General features: G+C 38.7%; 1 protein-coding gene across 1 annotated transcript in view; it reads left to right on the top strand.

Moving 5' to 3' along the window:
- The first annotated feature begins 884 nt into the window (after positions 1 to 884).
- LOC125271229 (B-cell receptor CD22-like) overlaps positions 885 to 19,790 on the top strand; it is a 51,227-nt gene continuing 32,321 nt past the window's right edge. The window contains exons 1-3 of the mRNA XM_048195265.1: positions 885 to 942; positions 1,289 to 1,648; positions 1,747 to 1,995. Coding sequence (XP_048051222.1) covers positions 888 to 942; positions 1,289 to 1,648; positions 1,747 to 1,995 — 664 coding nt within the window. The 5' untranslated portion in view covers positions 885 to 887. The remainder of the gene's footprint in view (positions 943 to 1,288; positions 1,649 to 1,746; positions 1,996 to 19,790) is intronic.

Below are 19,790 nucleotides of genomic sequence, written 5' to 3'. Positions count from 1 at the left end.
AGTTACTTCCGGTCTGGAATGGCGTTCCTTCTCTGATAACGTCACTTTGACGGCTTGGGTTGAAAACGCTTAAACCACTCCAACCGTTAGTCTGCTATGAGCGAGAGACAGAGAGGAGGAGTGCTAAAGTAAAACCCTGAACCTCTATTCAATATTCTGTTTCACTTAGAAATACGTAACAACACTGGAGAAAAGTTGTTTGCAAATTTCGGTTCACGGGCACTTTAAATGACTGGTGTTGTGCTGCTGTGACTTCACCCTTGCAGGCTCGCTATTGGCTGATTCAGAGGTTGAGGGTGGCCATTTTGAGTTGACATCATTGTAGTCCTTGGTTCACAACACTTCAGAATCTTAGACTTAGACTTTACTACAAGTTGCTTTTAGCTTCTTTATAAATGTCTCCTACTCTAAGAAAAGTCTTACTTTTTACTACGATTTTTTTTTTTTTAAACTTGAGTCAAAACTTAAGTCTATTCTTATTCTTAAGAGCATTTCTGAAAAGTTTTATACATACGGGCCCAGAACTGAAAGCTTGAACTGTGTACTAAAGAGAAAATTTATGTCACAAAAGGAAAAAATAAATAAATTTCATGAGTTCTCATATTTAAAATAGCTTTAAAAATATACTAAACAATGTTTGATTAAAAATGTAAAAGTGCAGAATGTTTTCTGTGATGAGTAGATTTATTGGTAATTCCCAATCCTGGAGGCACACCAGCACTGCACATTTTGCATGTCTCTTTAATCAAACACATCTTATCCAGGTCATCAGCTCATTATTGGAGACTCCAACACCTGAAAAGGGTTTGTCAGAGAAAGGACTTTGCAGGTGAAGCTGCTGCCAGTTAATTACTGCAAATTTACAGTTTATTATTGTTCTTGCAGTGATGTCACTGATAATGGCTCCTCCTCTTCCTCTGGTGTTTCTGCTCATGATTCACGGTGAGTCGCTTCTGCTGGAGAGTTTTTAATGTTTTAGTCACTTATCAACTTGTCTTTATTTCAAATCATGGGTCTTTAACGGGGGTCCGGCAGTCATTGAACCCCTGTTAAAACACCTTTCACAAATGAATTTCTGTGGGAAAAAAAAAAATAATAATAATAACAATAACTTCAGATAAATGTTTAAATTATTCTCACTGAAATGAATCTGAAATATGTGCATCAATAGTGATTACTTTTGTCTTGTAATGTCAGCATTTCATGTGATGATTAATGTGATGAACATGAGGAGTCAGTAATGAAGCAGTCATTGTAATGTAAACTATCCCTTTAATGTGTTTTTCAGGAGGTTTCAGTGATGATGCTGATTGGGGTGTGAGTTACAGTCCTTCACACATCTGTGCACTAAAGGACTCATCAGTGATAATGAGCTGCACTTATACATACCCTACTGGATATCAGATCATGAAAGTGTTCTGGACAAAAGGTGCTGTAATAAAGGGTGAAGAGCCTCCAGATCTGTCTAATGACCCTGAATACAGTCAGAGGCTTCAGTATCTGGGAGATAAACAGCAGAACTGCACCATCAGACTGAGTCATGTGACACTGAAGGATTCACACGTGTACTATTTCAGATTCATCACTGATAAATGTCAGTGTATTAGAGGATATACTGGTGATCCAGGAGTGACTCTTACTGTCACAGGTGACTTTCATGAGGTTTCTCTCTTCTTCTGTGCATTATGTTGAATAATAATCAGTGTATGACAGCAGCACTAGATATAATGTGTGTGTTGTGTTCAGATCTTCAGGTGGAGTCTCCTGAGAGAGTGACAGAGGGAGATTCAGTCCGTCTGACATGTAAAAGCAGCTGCACTCTGACTGACAGAGCAACATTCATCTGGTACAGAAACTCACAGCCATTAACTGAGAGAAGAGACAGAAACAATGAACTCCTGCTGCAGTCAGTCAGAAGAGAGGATGCAGGCAGATATAGCTGTGCTGTACACGGACACAATCACATCTCTCCTGCTGTTCAGCTCAATGTCACGTGTGAGTATGAATTTTATTTAGTGAATACACTTTTTTCTTTGAAGGTTCTATCCATGTAGGAGGGGACGTTCTCGTGACTTTGTGCAACGTTCCTAAAAGTTCTGAAAGGTGACGAAAATACAGAACAGATGTTCCTAAAATGTCCTCAATGAAAATGCTGCTGTTCAAGGTTCCTTATATAACATTAACCCTCTGGAGTCTGAGGCTGATTTGGGGCCAATGTTCCCTCTAAGCTGCGCGCGTGTGCGACCGCACAGAAAAAATAATTGCAGCGCAGAGAACAGACATGAAAATAATGTGTGGGGAAATCCATTTGATTGTGGTAGTTTAAATGAGAAATAATTGCAGTGCTCTGGACAACCGCTATAGAGTTATTGTCGCTATAGAGTTGGAACCAGTGAATGCGGTTTACAGGTTTCATAGAAAGAGAACGATTGAGCGCGTGTGAGCTGGCTGGCCCTGAGCTAAATCAGCCGCGGTAAGAATACTGTAATGTTTGCGGACTAAATACATCAATACGAGAGGCAACACGAAACTAAGAAAAGAAATGTTTTAATGAAAAGTGGTGGAAATAACAGATGATGGGCACAGAATGCTAACAAAACTCTGAGACATTTACAATCGCACACCCACCACAGGTGTAGCTTGCAAACTCAAAATACATCAGTGATATACCTCAGTTTAAATAGATTATTGTATGTGGTGGTGGTGTGGGTTTCAGGGATGTTTAGATAAATATAAAAGAGTTAACTTTCACTTTTCTTAAAAATATTTAGCTATCAGATCTGTTTAAATGCTTCAGTTTGTTTTTACTTTATAATATATTAAAACAAATGGAAGCATTTAAACTGATATAATACTGTATATCAGTTTAAATACTTAATTTTTTTTATTAGGCATATAATATTTATCTCACAAGGGGATTGTTTAGGGCTCCTTGCCATGAAAAATCTTGAAACCTCCTGGTATATAAAATCTGTGAAATACATAAGCAATAAACGTAATTTTGATGGTTTAACACTGTCTGTTGCTAATAATTGACTGTACAAAAACACATTATGGTTGTTCCAAACCATCATTGTAACTGCTCATATTATATTATTATAAAGAATTGAACTGTCCTGCAGGAGGACAGAAATTATTTTTTAATAGAAAAATGAAAAAAATCTCAACTGAACTGCTTGTTTTCAAACATATTATTTAATAAATCACTAAGTTACATCAAGGGTCAAATAAAATAGAAACGGCACATTAAAGTTAAATGTTACAGTTGCATGATAAAACCATTTTTTGTGTGTGTGTTTACGTTGATTGTACAGGTCTGATATAAAGTATGTTTTTGCTCAGGTGGCCAAAATGTGCGCTCAACAGAGAAAAGTTTTGCTCAGCGAGAAAAAAAATTAAGGCAAGGCAAGGCAAGGCAATTTTATTTGTATAGCACATTTCATACACAATGGTAATTCAAAGTGCTTTACATAAAGAATAATAATAAAAATAGAACATAAGGAATAGAAATAACAGTAAAAACAGAGAATTTTACCGCAATAGCCTATTTAAAATGCTTTAAAAGTCAGAATCAAGATGATAAAATACATTAAAAATGAAATAAAAACAGGAAAAGGAATTTAAAAAATAAAAAGATAATACGTATAAAATAAAGTGCAAACAGTTCGGACATAGCACAGTGCTCAATCAGCAAATGCATAGATAAAAAGATGTGTTTTGAGTCTGGATTTGAATGTGGCTACTTTAGGAGCACACCTGATCTCTTCTGGAAGCTGGTTCCAGCTGCGGCTGGCGTAACAGCTAAAAGCAGACTCTCCCTGCTTTGAGTGAACACTTGGTATTTTTAAGTGTGTTGATCCTGATGATCTGAGTGATCTGTTAGGTTTATATTCTATGAGCATATCTGCAATGTATTGGGGTCCTAGGCCATTGAGTGATTTATAAACGAGTAACAGTACTTTAAAATCAATTCTAAATGCAACTGGAAGCCAGTGCAAGGACCTGAGGACTGGTGTGATGTGTTCATGTTTTCGGGTTCTGCTCAGAATCCTGGCAGCAGCGTTCTGTACGAGCTGCAGTTGTCTTATGGTCTTTTTGGGAAGGCCAGTGAGGAGCCCATTACAGTAATCCACCCTGCTAGTGATGAAAGCATGAACAAGTTTCTCCAAGTCTTGACTGGAGACAAAGCATCTAATTCTTGCAATATTTTTGAGATGATAATATGCTGATTTAGTTATTGTCTTTACATGGCTACTGAAGCTCAGGTCTGACTCCAGAATCACACCAAGATTCCTGACTTGATTTTTAGTTGTTTGACCCCTAGAGTGAAGGTACGTGTTCACTTTGAGAACTTCGTCTTTGTTTCCAAATGCAATGACTTCAGTTTTGTCTTTGTTTAACTGAAGGAAGTTTAGGCACATCCAATTTTTAATTTCATCAATGCATTGGCACAGGGAGTCAATGGGGCTGTAGTCGATATGTGAGAGGGCTAGGTAAATCTGGGTGTCATCTGCATAGCTGTGATATGCAATTTGGTTCTTTCTCATTATTTGGCTCAGTGGCAGCATATATAGGTTGAACAGGAGGGGTGCAAGTATTGAACCTTGAGGGACTCCGCATGTCATGGATGTCCACTCAGACTTACATTCACCGATACTCACATAATAACCTCTCCCTTCTAAGTATGACCTGAACCATTTAAGGACCATCCCAGAAAGCCCAACCCAGTTTTCGAGCCTGTCAAGAAGAATGTTGTGATCAACAGTGTCAAACGCAGCACTGAGGTCGAGTAGAACCAGCACTGATAATTTACCTGTATCTGTGTTTAGGCGAATATCATTTATTATCTTTATGAGTGCTGTCTCTGTGCTGTGATGCGGTCGGAAACCAGATTGAAAGTTGTCGAGGTATCCATTCAAGCTTAAGAACTTGTTCAGCTGATTGAAAACAACTTTTTCAATGATCTTGCCTATGAAAGGAAGATTTGAGATTGGCCTGTAGTTGCTCAATATGGTGTTATCCAGATTGCTCTTTTTCAGGAGGGGCTTAACAACTGCAGTTTTCAGTGATTTTGGAAAAGTCCCAGAGAGAAGTGAGGCATTTACCACTTCTAGGAGATCTGCTTCTAAACAGTTAAACACTCTTTTGAAAAAAGATGTGGGAAGTGTGTCAAGGGCGCAGGTTGATGTTTTAAGGTGCTGTACTGTTTCTTCCAAAATTTTACCATCAATTGCTTCGAAATCAGACATAATAGCTACTTTCTGAGGTTGTGATCTGATCTGTTTTACCCCAGTGCAGCTCAAGGATGTGCTGATCGCCTTTCTGATATTATTAATTTTCTCAGAGAAGAAGGAAGCAAACTCACAACATTTGCTGTCTGAGAGCATTTCACTAGGAATCTGACTTGGGGGGTTTGTTAGTCTCTCTACAGTAGCAAAAAGAGTGCGGGTGTTGTTTAAGTTTCTGTTTATTATATTTGAGAAGAAGGTCTGTCTAGCTTTGCCTAATTCCACATTGAAAGCATGAAGAATATCTTTATAGATGTTATAATGAATTTCAAGTTTTGTCTTTCGCCACATGCGCTCAGCTTTTCTGCATTGTCTTTTCATATTTTGCACTGCTGTTGAGTTTCTCCACGGTGCTTTTTGTCTGCCACTTTTCTTCCTGACTTTCACAGGATCAATGTTATCAATAACATTCTGTACTTTTGAGTTAAAAGAATCAAGGAGAAAATCAACAGAGTCCGCAGAAATGCTTGGTGTTAAAGATATAGCCTTCATAAACAGTGCACTAGTATTCTCATTTAAGCATCGCTTTTTGCCCGAGACAGATCTAGCTTCAACAGTCGGACAGATCAATATTTCAAAGAAAATACAGAAATGATCAGATAGCACTACATCCTTAATGACAATGGATGAAATGTTTAGACCCTTACTAATAATTAAATCTAGAGTGTGTCCACGATTGTGTGTAGGTCCATGTACATGCTGAGTCAGATCAAAAGTATTCAGAACAGTTATGATTTCTTTTGCCATATTGGATTCTGCATTGTCTATGTGGATGTTAAAGTCCCCAGTAATAACAAAACAGTCAAACTCTGAGGAAATTGCTGATAACAGTTCTGTAAAATCCTCCACAAAGGCTGGAGAGTATTTTGGAGGCCTGTAAATAACTATAAGTAGAATGCGAGGAGCACCTTTTAACACAATACCTAAATATTTGAAAGACAAGTAATCCCCAAATGACACTTGCTTGCATTGATAGACATCTTTAAATAGAGCAGCAACACCTCCACCTCTCCTAACAGCTCTGCAGACACTCATAAAAGTAAAGTTAGGAGGGGCTGTTTCATTCAGGATTGTTGCACTGCAGCTGTCTTCAAGCCATGTTTCATTTAGAAGCATAAAATCTAGGTTGTTTGTGGTTATTAAGTCATTGACTAGAAGTGATTTATTTTTAAGTGAGCGGATGTTTAAAAGTGCTAACTTAACAGTCTTACTTTCTGTCTCTACAGTAATCTTAGTTTGACGTGTAATAGGTAGCAGATTAAATGGGTTTGCCAAACAGTTTGAAAAGGCCTTAGGCTTTCTATAACGTAATAAAATAGAAATAGAGAAAGCTACAGGCACACTGGGTTCCCGCTTGTTCTGTAAACAATTGATAAAGTCACTGTTATCGTAGCGGGGACCCGACACACATCACTGAGAGCTGTTATCGGTTGTTTTTGATTCACCTAGAACAGATGGAGGAGGGTGAGGGCCCTGGCGTTGTGGCAGGGGCCGAAGAGCTCTCGCAGGAGGAGGGGGTGGCCGAGCTGGGCCCACAGGCTTTGGTGGTTTCGGGGCTTGACGCTTTTTTGTTGATATCTGGGGGCTCGCAGCAAAAGAGTGGGAGAGTTTGGTTCCAGCATACACCAGTTCCTCCATTTTCTCTGAAAAGCACAGAAGAGGGGATGCTGTAGAGAGGGATAACGTGTCCGCTGAGAGGGGCTGTTGCTCTGGTGTTACCGGAGGCTGTAATATGCTTTCCTGGCTTCCCTGGCTGTTTTCCCAAAAGTCGTCCTTGGGTGCTGAATCTTGGAGCAGTTCTAACACGTCACTGTCTCTCGGTGAGCTCTGTGGGCAGGGCTCAGTTAGGATTGTGTTCGTGAGCAGTGGTTGTTGTGGCTGCGTGGTGTTATCATTGACCTTGTGGGAAGTGTCAACCGCATGTCCATTCAGCTGCTGAAGTGAAGTCCTGTGGTCAGTTGTACTCTGTCCAGGTGTGTTTGTGCTATTCAGGTTGAGTGGATTTGCACACACTGCTGAAGGATGATGGAGGCAGAAGTAGATATTGTCCTTTAGCACTCTTGAGCCCAGTTTGTTTGGGTGCAGGCCATCATGAGTGAACATTTGTCTCTGACTCCAGAACAGATTGAAGTTGTCGATGAAGTTAAGTCCTTTTAAGTTGCAGGTTTTTTGCAGCCATGTGTTAAGTCCAAGCAACCGTGTAAATCTATTTGTTCCTCTTGCTGGGAGTGGTCCACTGATGAACGACTGAACTTTTAGTCTTTTAAGCATTTCAAAAAGTTCATTGAAATCCCTCTTAAGGAGTTCTGACTGCTCCTTCCGAATATCATTCTTCCCCACATGAATGATTAGTCGATTTGCAGTCTTATATTTCATCAGAATGCTCTTAAGTTCCCTGTTTACATCAGAAACTGTTGCTTGTGGAAGGCAGCATGTAGTTGTATCCCTGCTGCTAATGTTTCTGATAATAGAGTCACCCACTATCAGAGTCCTGGGCTCGGCTGCTCTAAGAGCTGAGTGCCGCTGACTGTTCAACCTTGGGCGGCAGTTAGCATCGGTGTTAGCTGCTGGCTGATTTGATCTGTGTCCGATCATGTTTGGGGATTCCTCACCCACATTCATCAAGTCTGGAGATTCCTCACCCACATTCATTAACACTTCAAATCTGTTCTCCAGATGTATTGGCGGTGGTAGGGAGCTAGTGTTTGGGGTAGAGGATGCTACTGCATTAATATGTGATACTCGTTACAATCTAATGTCTCGAGTGCCTTTGGGTCTCGCTCCCTGTGTGTGCCATCGATTAATGTGCTGATCAGTTCTGGCACTCAGTACGGTCTGTTTAGGGGCATTAGATTCATGGGACTCACCGGCTTTGTGCTGAGGACGTCCATGACGAAGCTCTGTTGTGTGTTCCTTCTGGTTTGGTAGTCCCGCAAGTAACTTTGTTTCAAGAACTGCAATCCTTTGTAGAAGTCTGTGGCAGTTTGTGCAGCAGGTAGATTCTTCAACCAGAAGAGGCATATTATTTCTAATCCTTTTGGATGTAGGCAGCTGTGTTTTCCCTTCTCCGGATTGTAAGCTGATGGCGGTCAGTGGGAGGCTGGTTGGATAAAAATTCCCCCTTTTTTTGTAGCAATTCTTCCAGTTAAAAAGATTGTTGTTGCCAAGATTTGTCGTTTGAGCACTGTGCCGATTTGCTGCAGAGCTGTAAGCAAGAGCGTCCGAACAGTAGCGAAGCAGGAAGCAGAATGGGAACATTGAGGGAATATTGTTTGGGGCCCTGGAGAAGTTTTGATATGTCCTGACATTTGTGCTTGTTTCAGTTGTTCATAAACATATTAATGGAAAAAGTGTCATTACACTGTATTCAGCACGAACTTGTCTACCATATTATGTGAGCAACATGTATGTACATGTTTGTTTTTTTTGAAGGAATAACGTTTATGCGTGGTTATTAAAAAAACAAAAAACTTAAGACTGAAATAAGGCCAAAAAATAATATTAAATCTGTGTTCACAAGACTTTTGTCTCAGACACTCCAGGCTCCAACAACTTCGGTAAAGTTGGTTTTATATTCGCACATTCGGACTTCTGCGTTTAAGATTTGTCTAATTATATGTGCTTTGAAGTGAATATTTGCAAATACAAAGCATGGCATGCTATTCACAGCTAATTATTATCAATCTGTACATTTTCCAGAATCGAACAAGACGGCCATATATTGTATAATCGCTTACTTACTTGCTGAATGTCTGCTGAATGTCCAATGTTGTGCGGAAAACCACATAGGGAGCGTCTCAAAAGTTCGATATTGTTTTATTTTGTGCAAACAGACAACTACATTTTATCCAACTATGTACAATATAGAATATAGATATTTTTCTGTTTCTGTTTCTATACCTACAGAACATACAGCCCATGTATTGCTGTTTTATTCACCTCTGTTTCTCTGGTTTGAAGTGGTAATAAAAACAGTGTTCTCCACGTGTTAAATAAAATAAATGGCTAAACTTCTAAACTATCTTTTATATTTTCCTGTTGTATGACACCTTCGTTTAACAATAAACTCTCACAACATCACAAATCATGTGCATTGAAGGATGTTTACAGTCCTGCAGAATTATCACTGTCCATGGTACTGAATCAATCAGATTATTGACAAGCATTCACAAAGTATAACAGCAAACAGGATGTTTAACTTGGGTGAACACTTCAAAAAGTAGTGTAAAAACTTTTTTTCAAGATGGTTTACTGGACATTTATGAGAAAGGTAGGGTACCACAATGTTTATTCACCCAATTTGTAGGCTACTGCATTTAAAAAAAGTAATAGGCTATGTGATCATAAAGATGTTACTACTTTTACAAATCATATTTGTATATCCTTTTTTTATGAACACATCTATATTGAAATATTACAAAATCTGAACATATTACAAAATTATTTTTTATGTGTCTACTTCACAAAAACGGAGATTTGCGTTTGTGGCTACGTGATGACGTAATTTAGCAACTTATAGCAACAAATCGACCAGCCTGAAATCAACTGAAGGCAAAATACATTAAATCTCTTAATATCTCAGCAGAGGAGGATTAAAGAACTCCACAAACAGCATTACCAGCTTCACTTATTACTAACTTCACTGACATTTATTTCTGTCAGACGTCTGCAGCAGTTCTTATTGATAATTAACACAACTTTTATATTTCTTTCATTTAAGGTTACCGTGATGGTGATTGATGTTTCCATTTATTGGTCTCTAAAGTTTTGTTATAAGTAACGGCGTTCTTTGATTACTGAGACAGTTTGTTTAACAAACATGTTTGCAGTATATCAATAATTGTAATATTATGAAAAGATGAGGGTTTGCTTTAGTTGGGCTCTTGACCCTTGACTTTTAAAATAAAATTTTGTTTGGGTTGTTTTAAGTTATAACATCCAGACAAACAAGTGGAAAAAATGGTTAGGTTATGTTGGTTATGTTTTCACATAATCATTATTTGACCTGAATCACTGAACTCATTTAGAGCCCAATCTCTGAGTTAGATTTACATAATTGATTACAGCAGCACTGTGATTCTACAGCACAAGATCAGCTACATCAATATAATCTGACGGATTTCACAAAAAGTTGTTCTGAGCAAAAAAAAAATAAATAAATTTCACTTAGGCACACACAGACATCAAGAATCAGCCTGTCAATCTCAACAATGGTCAGAATAATAAACCATGTTGCAGTGCATCAGGGACGTGCACAGGGGGGTTGCTCAGGTTGCCCGGGCAACTGCCCATATGCCCTTCTCAACTCACGTTGCCCTTCCGAGGTGGAAAAAAATAAATAAAAAAATCATATAATGGATGCAGAATTTCACGTAGGCCTAGATAAAAAAAAAATCGCAAAGCCTCATTCACTTCCATTCGGGCACCCGTCCGAAAGTGAAAGTCAGTAGGGGAAGGGCAAACTCTGTTTACGTGGCTGCAGCGCTGCACGCGACCGGCACCTGAGCTGAGGCTGCATGAGCGGCACTAGAAGGAGATTGTAGCGGTTGTCGGGTGAGACGACTTAACGTTGTCGGAAAGGTGAGTAAGGTTATAATCGTTAACGAAAACGAACGAAAAAACGAAAACTAGGTGGGAAAAAACATCATCGTTAACTGAAATAAAAATAAAAACGAGGCATTACAAAAAAACGATAACTAACCAAAACTGTAATGTGTGTTTGGCAAAACTAACTAAAATAAAATAAAATTATAGATTAAATGTCCTTAGTTTTCGTCTTTGTCAATGTCTTTCATAGAGCAAACGTTCAGCTGCATTTCATTTCCCTGCTTCTCTCACTCACGCGTCTCTCTCAAATACTCGCGCGCGCACAGCCCCTCCCCTCCGTGCACACCGCGCCTCCATGAGAACGAGTGTTGGAAGCAAGTTCGCGAAAGGTTGGTATCTCGTGAAAACCTTTACACAATCACACATTAAAAAGTGGTATAAAAATATTTTTAATTCTGAATATAATTTTGTCAGTGTGTTAATGTCGACCTATGAAGCAATTGCTACTATAGAAAGTTGACTAGATGTAAGTTTGAGGTAAAATGCACTTGGGTTGTCTATGTCAAAACACTATTTAAGCTGTGATTCAAGGAATAATTGACGACGGGCCATTGAATTATTAGAAAAATAATGCACACCTGAGGTGGTGATTCGGTCACGACTCGAAGCGTCAATTAAAAAATAAGAGTCAATTATTCCGCTTATACCACGGTTATTCTCAGTCCTTCATATAGCCCGTGAGTTTTTTTTTTTTTTTTGGGGGGGGGGGGGTGTTGGTAGGGGAGTGCCCTTTTTTTAGGTCAGAGCAACTGCCCCTCAAAATTCCTGTGCACGTCCCTGCAGTGCATTCTGGGTGCCACCAATCAAAATCCATCCATGGCTCCCATCATGCATTGCTGCATGAATAAATTATGAGCTGAATTGTCTTAGGAGCTTGTGCTCCTGTAATCAATAATGTAAATCTAACTCAGAGTTTGGACTCTAAATGAGTTCAGATATTCAAACCAAATAATGATTATGTAAAAACATAACCAACACCACCTGACCATTTTTTCCACTTGTTTGTCTGGATGTTATAACTCAGTTAAAACAGCCCAAACAAAATTTTATTTTAAAAAGTCAAGGGTCAAGAGCCCAACTAAAGCAAACGCCGATCTCCACGATGGTGGCTTAAAAATTGTGATTTTCTCCTTTGGTGATTCTGCTTGTTATCATCAGGTGTCTTCAATAATGGTCAATCATCACTCAATTAATCACTTAATTATCTCATTAACTTTAACACTCTGGAGTATGGTCTCACATGTACTCCCTGGAGAGTTAATTTAACACTGCAGTTTTTGCTGTGTAGTATTAAAATAGTAAACTACTAGTATACTAGTATAAGTTCACTTTTAGTACAGATGCAGTACAAATGAGAAATGTAGCTGTGAACTAGTTAAAGTTTACTACTGTTACACTTATAGTACACTTAAACGTATACTTCAATTGGGCCAATTTAGTCCCAAGCGGTATTAAAATTTAATATTTTTTATCTTGTGAGTGCTGCTGAGTTCCTTGCCAAGGCTGCCGTGCCGGGACGTGGGCTGGAGATTAGCGTACGACGCGTGCGAATAGATTGGGAGGGATAGTTTGTAGCGTTGGGGAGTTTTTTTCCCCTACTAAGTTAGGCGGCTGCCGCTGTTTTCCTCGAACGCTGTACCCCACGTCCGGTAGCGGTTAAGAAAGCCAGCAGTACATTTTTATATTTATTTATATATTTGTTGTTATATATGACAGTGAATTGCTTTGTTCGCCGGGGAGGCCTTGGGTAATGTGTATGTTTATTATGGTCCCCCGGCGCTATGTGTTTATAAAGTGAGCGTGTGTGAATGAGTACGGGGTATGAGGGCAGGTTATCAATTCCCATATCTCCCGTATTGTATACTGACGACGGCTGGGTATTTAGCTTGAGGGGTATTGATGCACAGCAAAATCCCCAGTGTTAAATGAACACCCAAAGTGTACATATGACTCCATCTTGCTGGGTGTTAAAAAGTAACACTGAAGCAGTGTTAAAGTTAATGAGATAATTGATTGATGATTGAGTGATGATTGACAATTAGTGGAGACACCTGATGATAATAAGCAGAATCACTGAAGAAACAACAAGAGAAAGAGAGAGAGACACAACAACTACAACTGACTTCCAGCCATTAAACATTATTACACTTATTATTAACCAGTTTGATTTGATTTCTGTCATACATCAACAAAAGTTCTTATTGAGAATTAACAGATGTTTAGATGTTAATGTTTTAATGAAAGTTTAGTTTGAAGTCACCGTGATGGTGAAAAGCATTTCCTTTAGTTGGGCTCTTGACTCTATTTATTAACATTAATTTATATCTGGCTGTTCCAACTTTGTGTTTGTAGAGCACATTTGTTATGGCCAGAGAAACTCTGATCTGAGCTGTGTTTCCCAAAAGTGCTGTGAGCCAAAGTTCAGCTAGTTTAGGTTTACAATGCTTTGGGAAGCACAGTCATAATGGTTGTTTGCTCATTGTGAAATGGCCAGATTCATTGCTGACATCCAGTATTAACTGGTGATATAGATGTTATATTATTTCTTTATAGTAAATCTCTGTTACCGCTTGAGATCCAGCAGAGCTTTTATAATCTGAAGGGTTTTTTTTTTTTTAAACACACACAGACATCAAGAATCAGCATATGACCCTCAACAATGGTGACAATCAAACAAATTGCTTCATGTTGCAGTGCATGATGGGAGCCACCAATCAAAACTCATCCATGGCTCCCATCATGCATTGCTGCATGAATAAATTATGCAGCTGAATTATCCTGATAGATTGTTCATGTTTGCTTTTTTTTTTCTGTTGTTTTGTTGTGACAGTAGCTTGTTTTGTGATGTTCAGAGTTGATCTGTTTGTCAGTATTTTGTATTTATTTATCGTCACCGTTCTTGAGAATCAGATGCTGATTCTTGATGTCTGTGTGTGTTTAAACACTGAAGCTTCAGTGCATAATGTATTCTTAAAAAAAATAAAAAATAAAGTCATACTATTGTTGGATCCGAAGCTGTAAAATCACAGGACTACAATCATTAATACTAAAGCTTCACATCAAGCACACAGAGATTTTGACTCTAAACGACATCAGGCCATCACATGATGATAATATCATAAAATTATATTGGGCCTGGATCATATTTGCTCTGACTATAACAAATGTGCTTTACAAACACAAAGTTGAATCAGCCAGAAAAAAATTAATAATAAAAGGTAAAGAGTCAAGAGCCCAACTAAAGCAAACGCTGACCTCTTTCATGGTGACTTGAAATGAAGCATTCATAAATCATTAATTAACACCCTTTTTCTCTCTTTCCTTCAATGATTCTGCTTATTAACATCAGGTGACTCCACTAATTGTCAATCATCACTCAATCATCAATCATCTCATTAACTTTAACACTGCTTCAGTGTTACTTTTTAACACCCGGCAAGATGGAGTCATATGTACACTTTGGGTGTTAATTTAACACTGGGGATTTTGCTGTGTGTATAGGTTGCCTTGATCGTTGATGCTGTATTCTTTCATGAGTTAAGTTTACTGAATATCATTCATACAAATACATAGCCAGTTGAATGGTCCCTGTCATGATTGCCTTGACCTGCCGTCACCCTGTGTTTTAATATTATGATTGTACAAAAATAAAATTGTTATATTTGTATTTGATAAAAAAAAAAAAACCTCCCCAACGCTACAAACTATCCCTCCCAATCTATTCGCACGCGTCGTACGATAATCTCCAGCCCACGTCCCGGCACGGCAGCCTTGGCAAAGAACTCAGCAGCACTCACAAGAAAAACCCCCCCAAACAACAAAAACATCATACCTTTATAGCTTTGATCCCTGATTGCTAATGCAACACAGGTGTTTCTTTTACCTGGCACAGCACGAGGAAAACACTATGGATGCCGCTGACGTCACCACACTACTTATTTGGAATGAGCGGCTTACACACTCAATCAGCACTCCAATCACACACCAGTTAAAAGACACTTACACTCACTCAGTCACTGTCCGGTCTCATTTGCATTAAGACTTACCTTCATGCTTACCTCAAGGACTCCAGTCGATATACTTACCTGTCTCCAGCGTCTCCAAGTCTCCTCCTGTGTTCCAAGTCTGTGTGTGAGTGTCTGTCGTCTCCAGCGTCTTGTCTCTCCATCATCGCTCATGATCTTCATCACTATAAGCGCAAAGGACAGTATCACTCATCTATCACTCATCTATCACTCAACTGTAATGAATCTTTAGCGATATTACAAGTATTTAATCAATTCATGGGTGAAATATATGAATATAATAAATCATAAAGCTTTATGATTAATTATGATACATATATCCACCCAAGAGGGAATTATGCACATATATTGTGAATTAATTACAACGAAGTATAATCAATTACAGTTCTGATTAGTTCTAGTTTAATAGTTCTTGTCAGGTGGGAAAGGCATACAAGAGAAGTTAGTTTACAGTCAAATGTAATCTTTAGAAATGACACTATCACAACTACAGTCATAACTAAGTTTAATCACCAGGGATACATACATGCACTTGACATACATGACAGGTACACTTTGGCACAGTCATATTTTGAGAATAACTGTACTTAAAATCTCTAAGCATGTTTGTGTGTGTGTGTGTGTGTGTGTGTGTGTGTGTGTGTGTGTGTGTGTGTGTGTGTGCGTGTGTGTGTGTGTGTGTGTGGTGTGTGTATTGGAGGGGCAAAGGGCCATGTTGGTAGCAGTCCAAGCCTGGACTATCGTTGAGCTGGTTATGATGGGCAGTCGGGACAGTGCTTGGAGGGTTGTGTGTCGATGGGAGTAATGTGGATTAGCTGGGACCCCCTTTCTCAATCCTCAGTTCCAGTTCTGGATCTAAGGTGAGGTTGTGATTCCTGAAGAAGGATAGGGTTTCCAGTTCCGACTGGTACTCTTCACTTGAGAGATAGTACAATGCCAGATTGTCGAGTTGGAAGGTGGCACCTGGGGGTATCTGGATCCACATACTTTGGTTGGGCAGACTGACACGAGTGGCAGTGTCGTGCTGATTATAGGTTAGGGTGGCAGTAGTGATGTTACGGTCTGTGCCGAGGCTTCGGAGCGTGTGTTGAGAAATCCTTGAAGCTTTCAGTGAAGCGCGTATCGAGGCTTGTATCGCTTTAGATCAATGACGTCATTGATGATGTTCGAAGCCTCGCTTCTGCCTGACTGGTTCGAATGGTTCGACTGGATGCGGTTCAAATCTTGACGCGACACAGAATTTGTGGTTTTAGAATAATAATATCGCCCCTCCTGCCTGTTATGACCAAAGAATTTGTTTACACACATTTGATAGCCCCATTCATTTGAAGCCAATACGTTTATTACACAGTTATGTTATACAATCATTATATACAACCAGAAAATAGCCTACACAGTACATTCAAATAAATATATAAGTCTTTGTGGAAATTGATTTTTTTCTTCACTGTTATTTCTAGGCCATAACTGCCGCAAAATACAGTGTATCACAGATTACATCAGGTCATCTGTAATGTATCTGCTTGTTTTACACTCTTTGACCACCAGGTATTGGTATTGGTATTGTGAGCAAATTAAGCCTCGAGAACCTTTTTGTGAACCACTTGGCTGAAAAGTTTCAATGCTTCATGAGGCTTCATCTCGCCATCACTAGGTGGCAGTACGAGTGGGGGTGTGGACGAGCAATCGATTGTGTCGCTGATCATGGGCTGCAACTGGCAGATTCCATCAGTGTGGTCTCTGAGGAAAAGCTTGTTAGGGCCGAGGTAGTGAATGACTTTGGTGAAAATACACCTGCACAAATGGGGAGCCAGGTACAGCCGTGGGTTGCTGTCGTAGTAGGCTACCACATCTGAGGTGTGTATCTTCGCTGTAAAAAAAAAAATCCCGTAAAAAAACGGTAATTTTCTGGCAGCAGGGGCACCAGAAATTGTCCGTTTAAAAACAGAAAAATACTGTCAGAAAAAAAGACATAGATAAATTGTAAAAAAAATCCCGTAAAAAAGACGGTAATTTTCTGGCAGCAGGGGTGCCAGAAAAGTACCATAAAATAACGGAAAATAACCGTTATTTTATGACATTTATTTTCCGTTATTTTTTCTGGCGCCCCTGCTGCTAGAAAATTATCGGTTTTTTTTACTGGATTTTTTTATTTAAAAGAACTCATGCTGAAGTAACGCAGGATTTATAACAACACAATTGTTAGATTGAAATGACATCAGTCCATTTCATAATGCCCATAAAACAATCAACAGACATCATCACCTGATGTCATTTTGCTTTAGCTTTCTTTACTACTACAAACGTGTTTAACAAACACACTATCACAGCAGCCAGAAAAAACAAATGTATAATAAGAGTTAAGAGTCCAACTAATGGAACAACTATTCACCATTATGGTGAATTCAAAAGAAACACATTAGAGTTAAACCTCTGTTAATTCTCAATAACAACCTTTGTTGATGTCTAACATAAATAAAGTCAATCTGGTTAGTAATAAGTGAAGCTGGGGATGCTGTTTTCAGTGGCGTAACTTTGTTTTAAAAAGTGGGTGGGACAGGAATATGTATGTGCCATTAGTCCCGAGCGTATGTATATTAGTTAATAAATACGAGGATCCGCAGTTGATATCAGATTGTCCTGATGGACCAGTAGCAGCATTTTCGTTTAGCGTGCAAGAGGTTCTGGGTTCTAACCCAACCATGTATGATTTTTTTTTTTTCTCATTAAAACCAAAGATGTTCATTAAGATTGTATACCAAGAGCAGGGATATGTTTATGTGTAGCTATTTTGTTTTGTGATTTCAACCTAACAAATAGAGAGTCTCTGCAACAGAGCGATAGATTGAAGCGCTCATCCGTGTGAACACTGCTCAGTGTGCACGAGCGCCAAGAGAACACTGTTGCGCCTCTGATAGCAGCGACAACGAGCACTCAATCGGGTGACCACCTGCCCCGCTTTGCGTTGTACCGCACAGCATTTTAACTCCTTGTCCCGCATGTCGCATATTGAGAAAATGTCCCACATTTTCATCAGTCTGTTCCGACGAGCATACAGCAGCCTGCTGGAGCAATTGTGTATTGATCATGTTCTCCAACAGAGGGGGCTATGCAGCTACACTTGGTCGCGCGTGTGCGCGCCGCTACTTCATGAGGAACGTAATCTGGATCTGGAGCAGAGCAAAGCGCCATTATCGTCAAATATCAAAATAAACATCGTTATCAGTTTCAAGGTTAGTAACATACTAACTATTCAAACTGTTTGTATGTTTTATAACAGAGCCTCAACAGGGTGCGAGATTGTTTTGCACAATTTCAAACGCCCACAAAAGTTTTGCTGTCATAACGCAGCAATTTCCACACACACGTCTTAATGGTGCTAAAGAGGATGTTTTGTTTTATACATTTTTGCAATATTACTTGAAACTGTCTTTACTAACTGATAAAAGACTATTTATTAGGTGCACTGAAAGGAATAATATTAATATACATCATCTGTGCACGAGGTAGGGCCTTAAAAACATCAGCCAATCGTTTACGCGATCATCGTGTAAACGATTGGCCCTCTGGCTTGTCAATCACTGCCATGACGTTCCTTGTGAGAGACGAGCGCGGCTGCTGCTCCAGTAACTTTCCACACTCCACAGGCGCCGCATGCAATGTTTTTGTCAGGAGACAGGAATAACAACTGCAGATTATGAGTTACCTGCGGTGAGTCCGACATAATGAATCTAAAAAACACGACACAGCGAATGCCGGTGGTAAACACTCGTGTTCCAATACTCGTGCACGAGTTTTGGGAGGCGTTCCTTTGAAATGAGCTGTGAAGGAGGGGGGTTGTTCTTACGCATGCGCTCATTTCAAAAACTCAGTAACAGTCTTTGGATTCTCAGTCGACAAAAAAATCCTCTCTATCACCTTTAACTACGTGATGAAGGTACACTCAGATATGAATAAATAAAAAATAAAATAAAATAATACACATACTTTGTGCTTAAAATAAGTATAAAATGCAAAATAATAGTTGTACAGTTGTAGCCTAATTTCTGTACAGTAGCTAAAAACAGCATGTGAAAATTAAATTATTAACTTCAATAATTTTAAATTATATTTGTTAAATATTTATCTTCTTATATGCCTATTTCTGTTTTATTTTTGAAATGTAATATGTTTTTGTAAAGTCACACGAATGTAAGGCTATAACAGTATTGTTTAGAACTGCTTTTACAGTGGTTACTATTGTGTAAAAGTTTTTTTTTTGGTTGTATTTAAACCAGAGCAAAAATCCTAATAATAAAACTAAATCATAATTATTTATGTAATAATAGCCTATAAGGAACTCACAACAATTAAAAACAAAAACATAAAAAAATGTATTGTCCCTATTTTTTAAATAGATAATAACAAATGAGGTTTTTGTTTACCTAAAATAGGAAATGTCCCCAGTTTTCATTTCAGAAATCTGGTCACCTAATTCAAAAATAGTTATATGCATGATGCCTGCTGCCTTTAGGGTCAGTGATGTTGAATTTAAATGACATGTAAAAGACATGTTATGTTACATTGTGATGTAATGGTGTTTTCTGGAATGGACTAAAGAACAAAGTATTTTTATCAGCTGAAAGGCAGAATACAAATGTTGTTATTAAGTTAGACAGACATCATATAACAACTTTAGGTTATGTTTTAGTATTGGTAACATGTCCCACATTGTCCCACACAAACTTAGTAATCGTCCCACATTTGGTTTGTTTGATGGTGGTCACCCTATAGCACTCAACAAGATTTCAAAAATGGCACATTCTAGCGCCAGATCGCCTATTATTAACTCAAATTGATAATCAACTAGAGGTGTTTCTTTTTATTACAT

The sequence above is a fragment of the Megalobrama amblycephala genome, linkage group LG7, assembly GCF_018812025.1.
Source record: "Megalobrama amblycephala isolate DHTTF-2021 linkage group LG7, ASM1881202v1, whole genome shotgun sequence".
Classification (NCBI taxonomy): Eukaryota; Metazoa; Chordata; class Actinopteri; order Cypriniformes; family Xenocyprididae; genus Megalobrama; species Megalobrama amblycephala.
The sequence above is the reverse complement of the archived record's forward strand: the minus strand, read 5'-3'. Positions and strand labels throughout refer to the sequence as shown.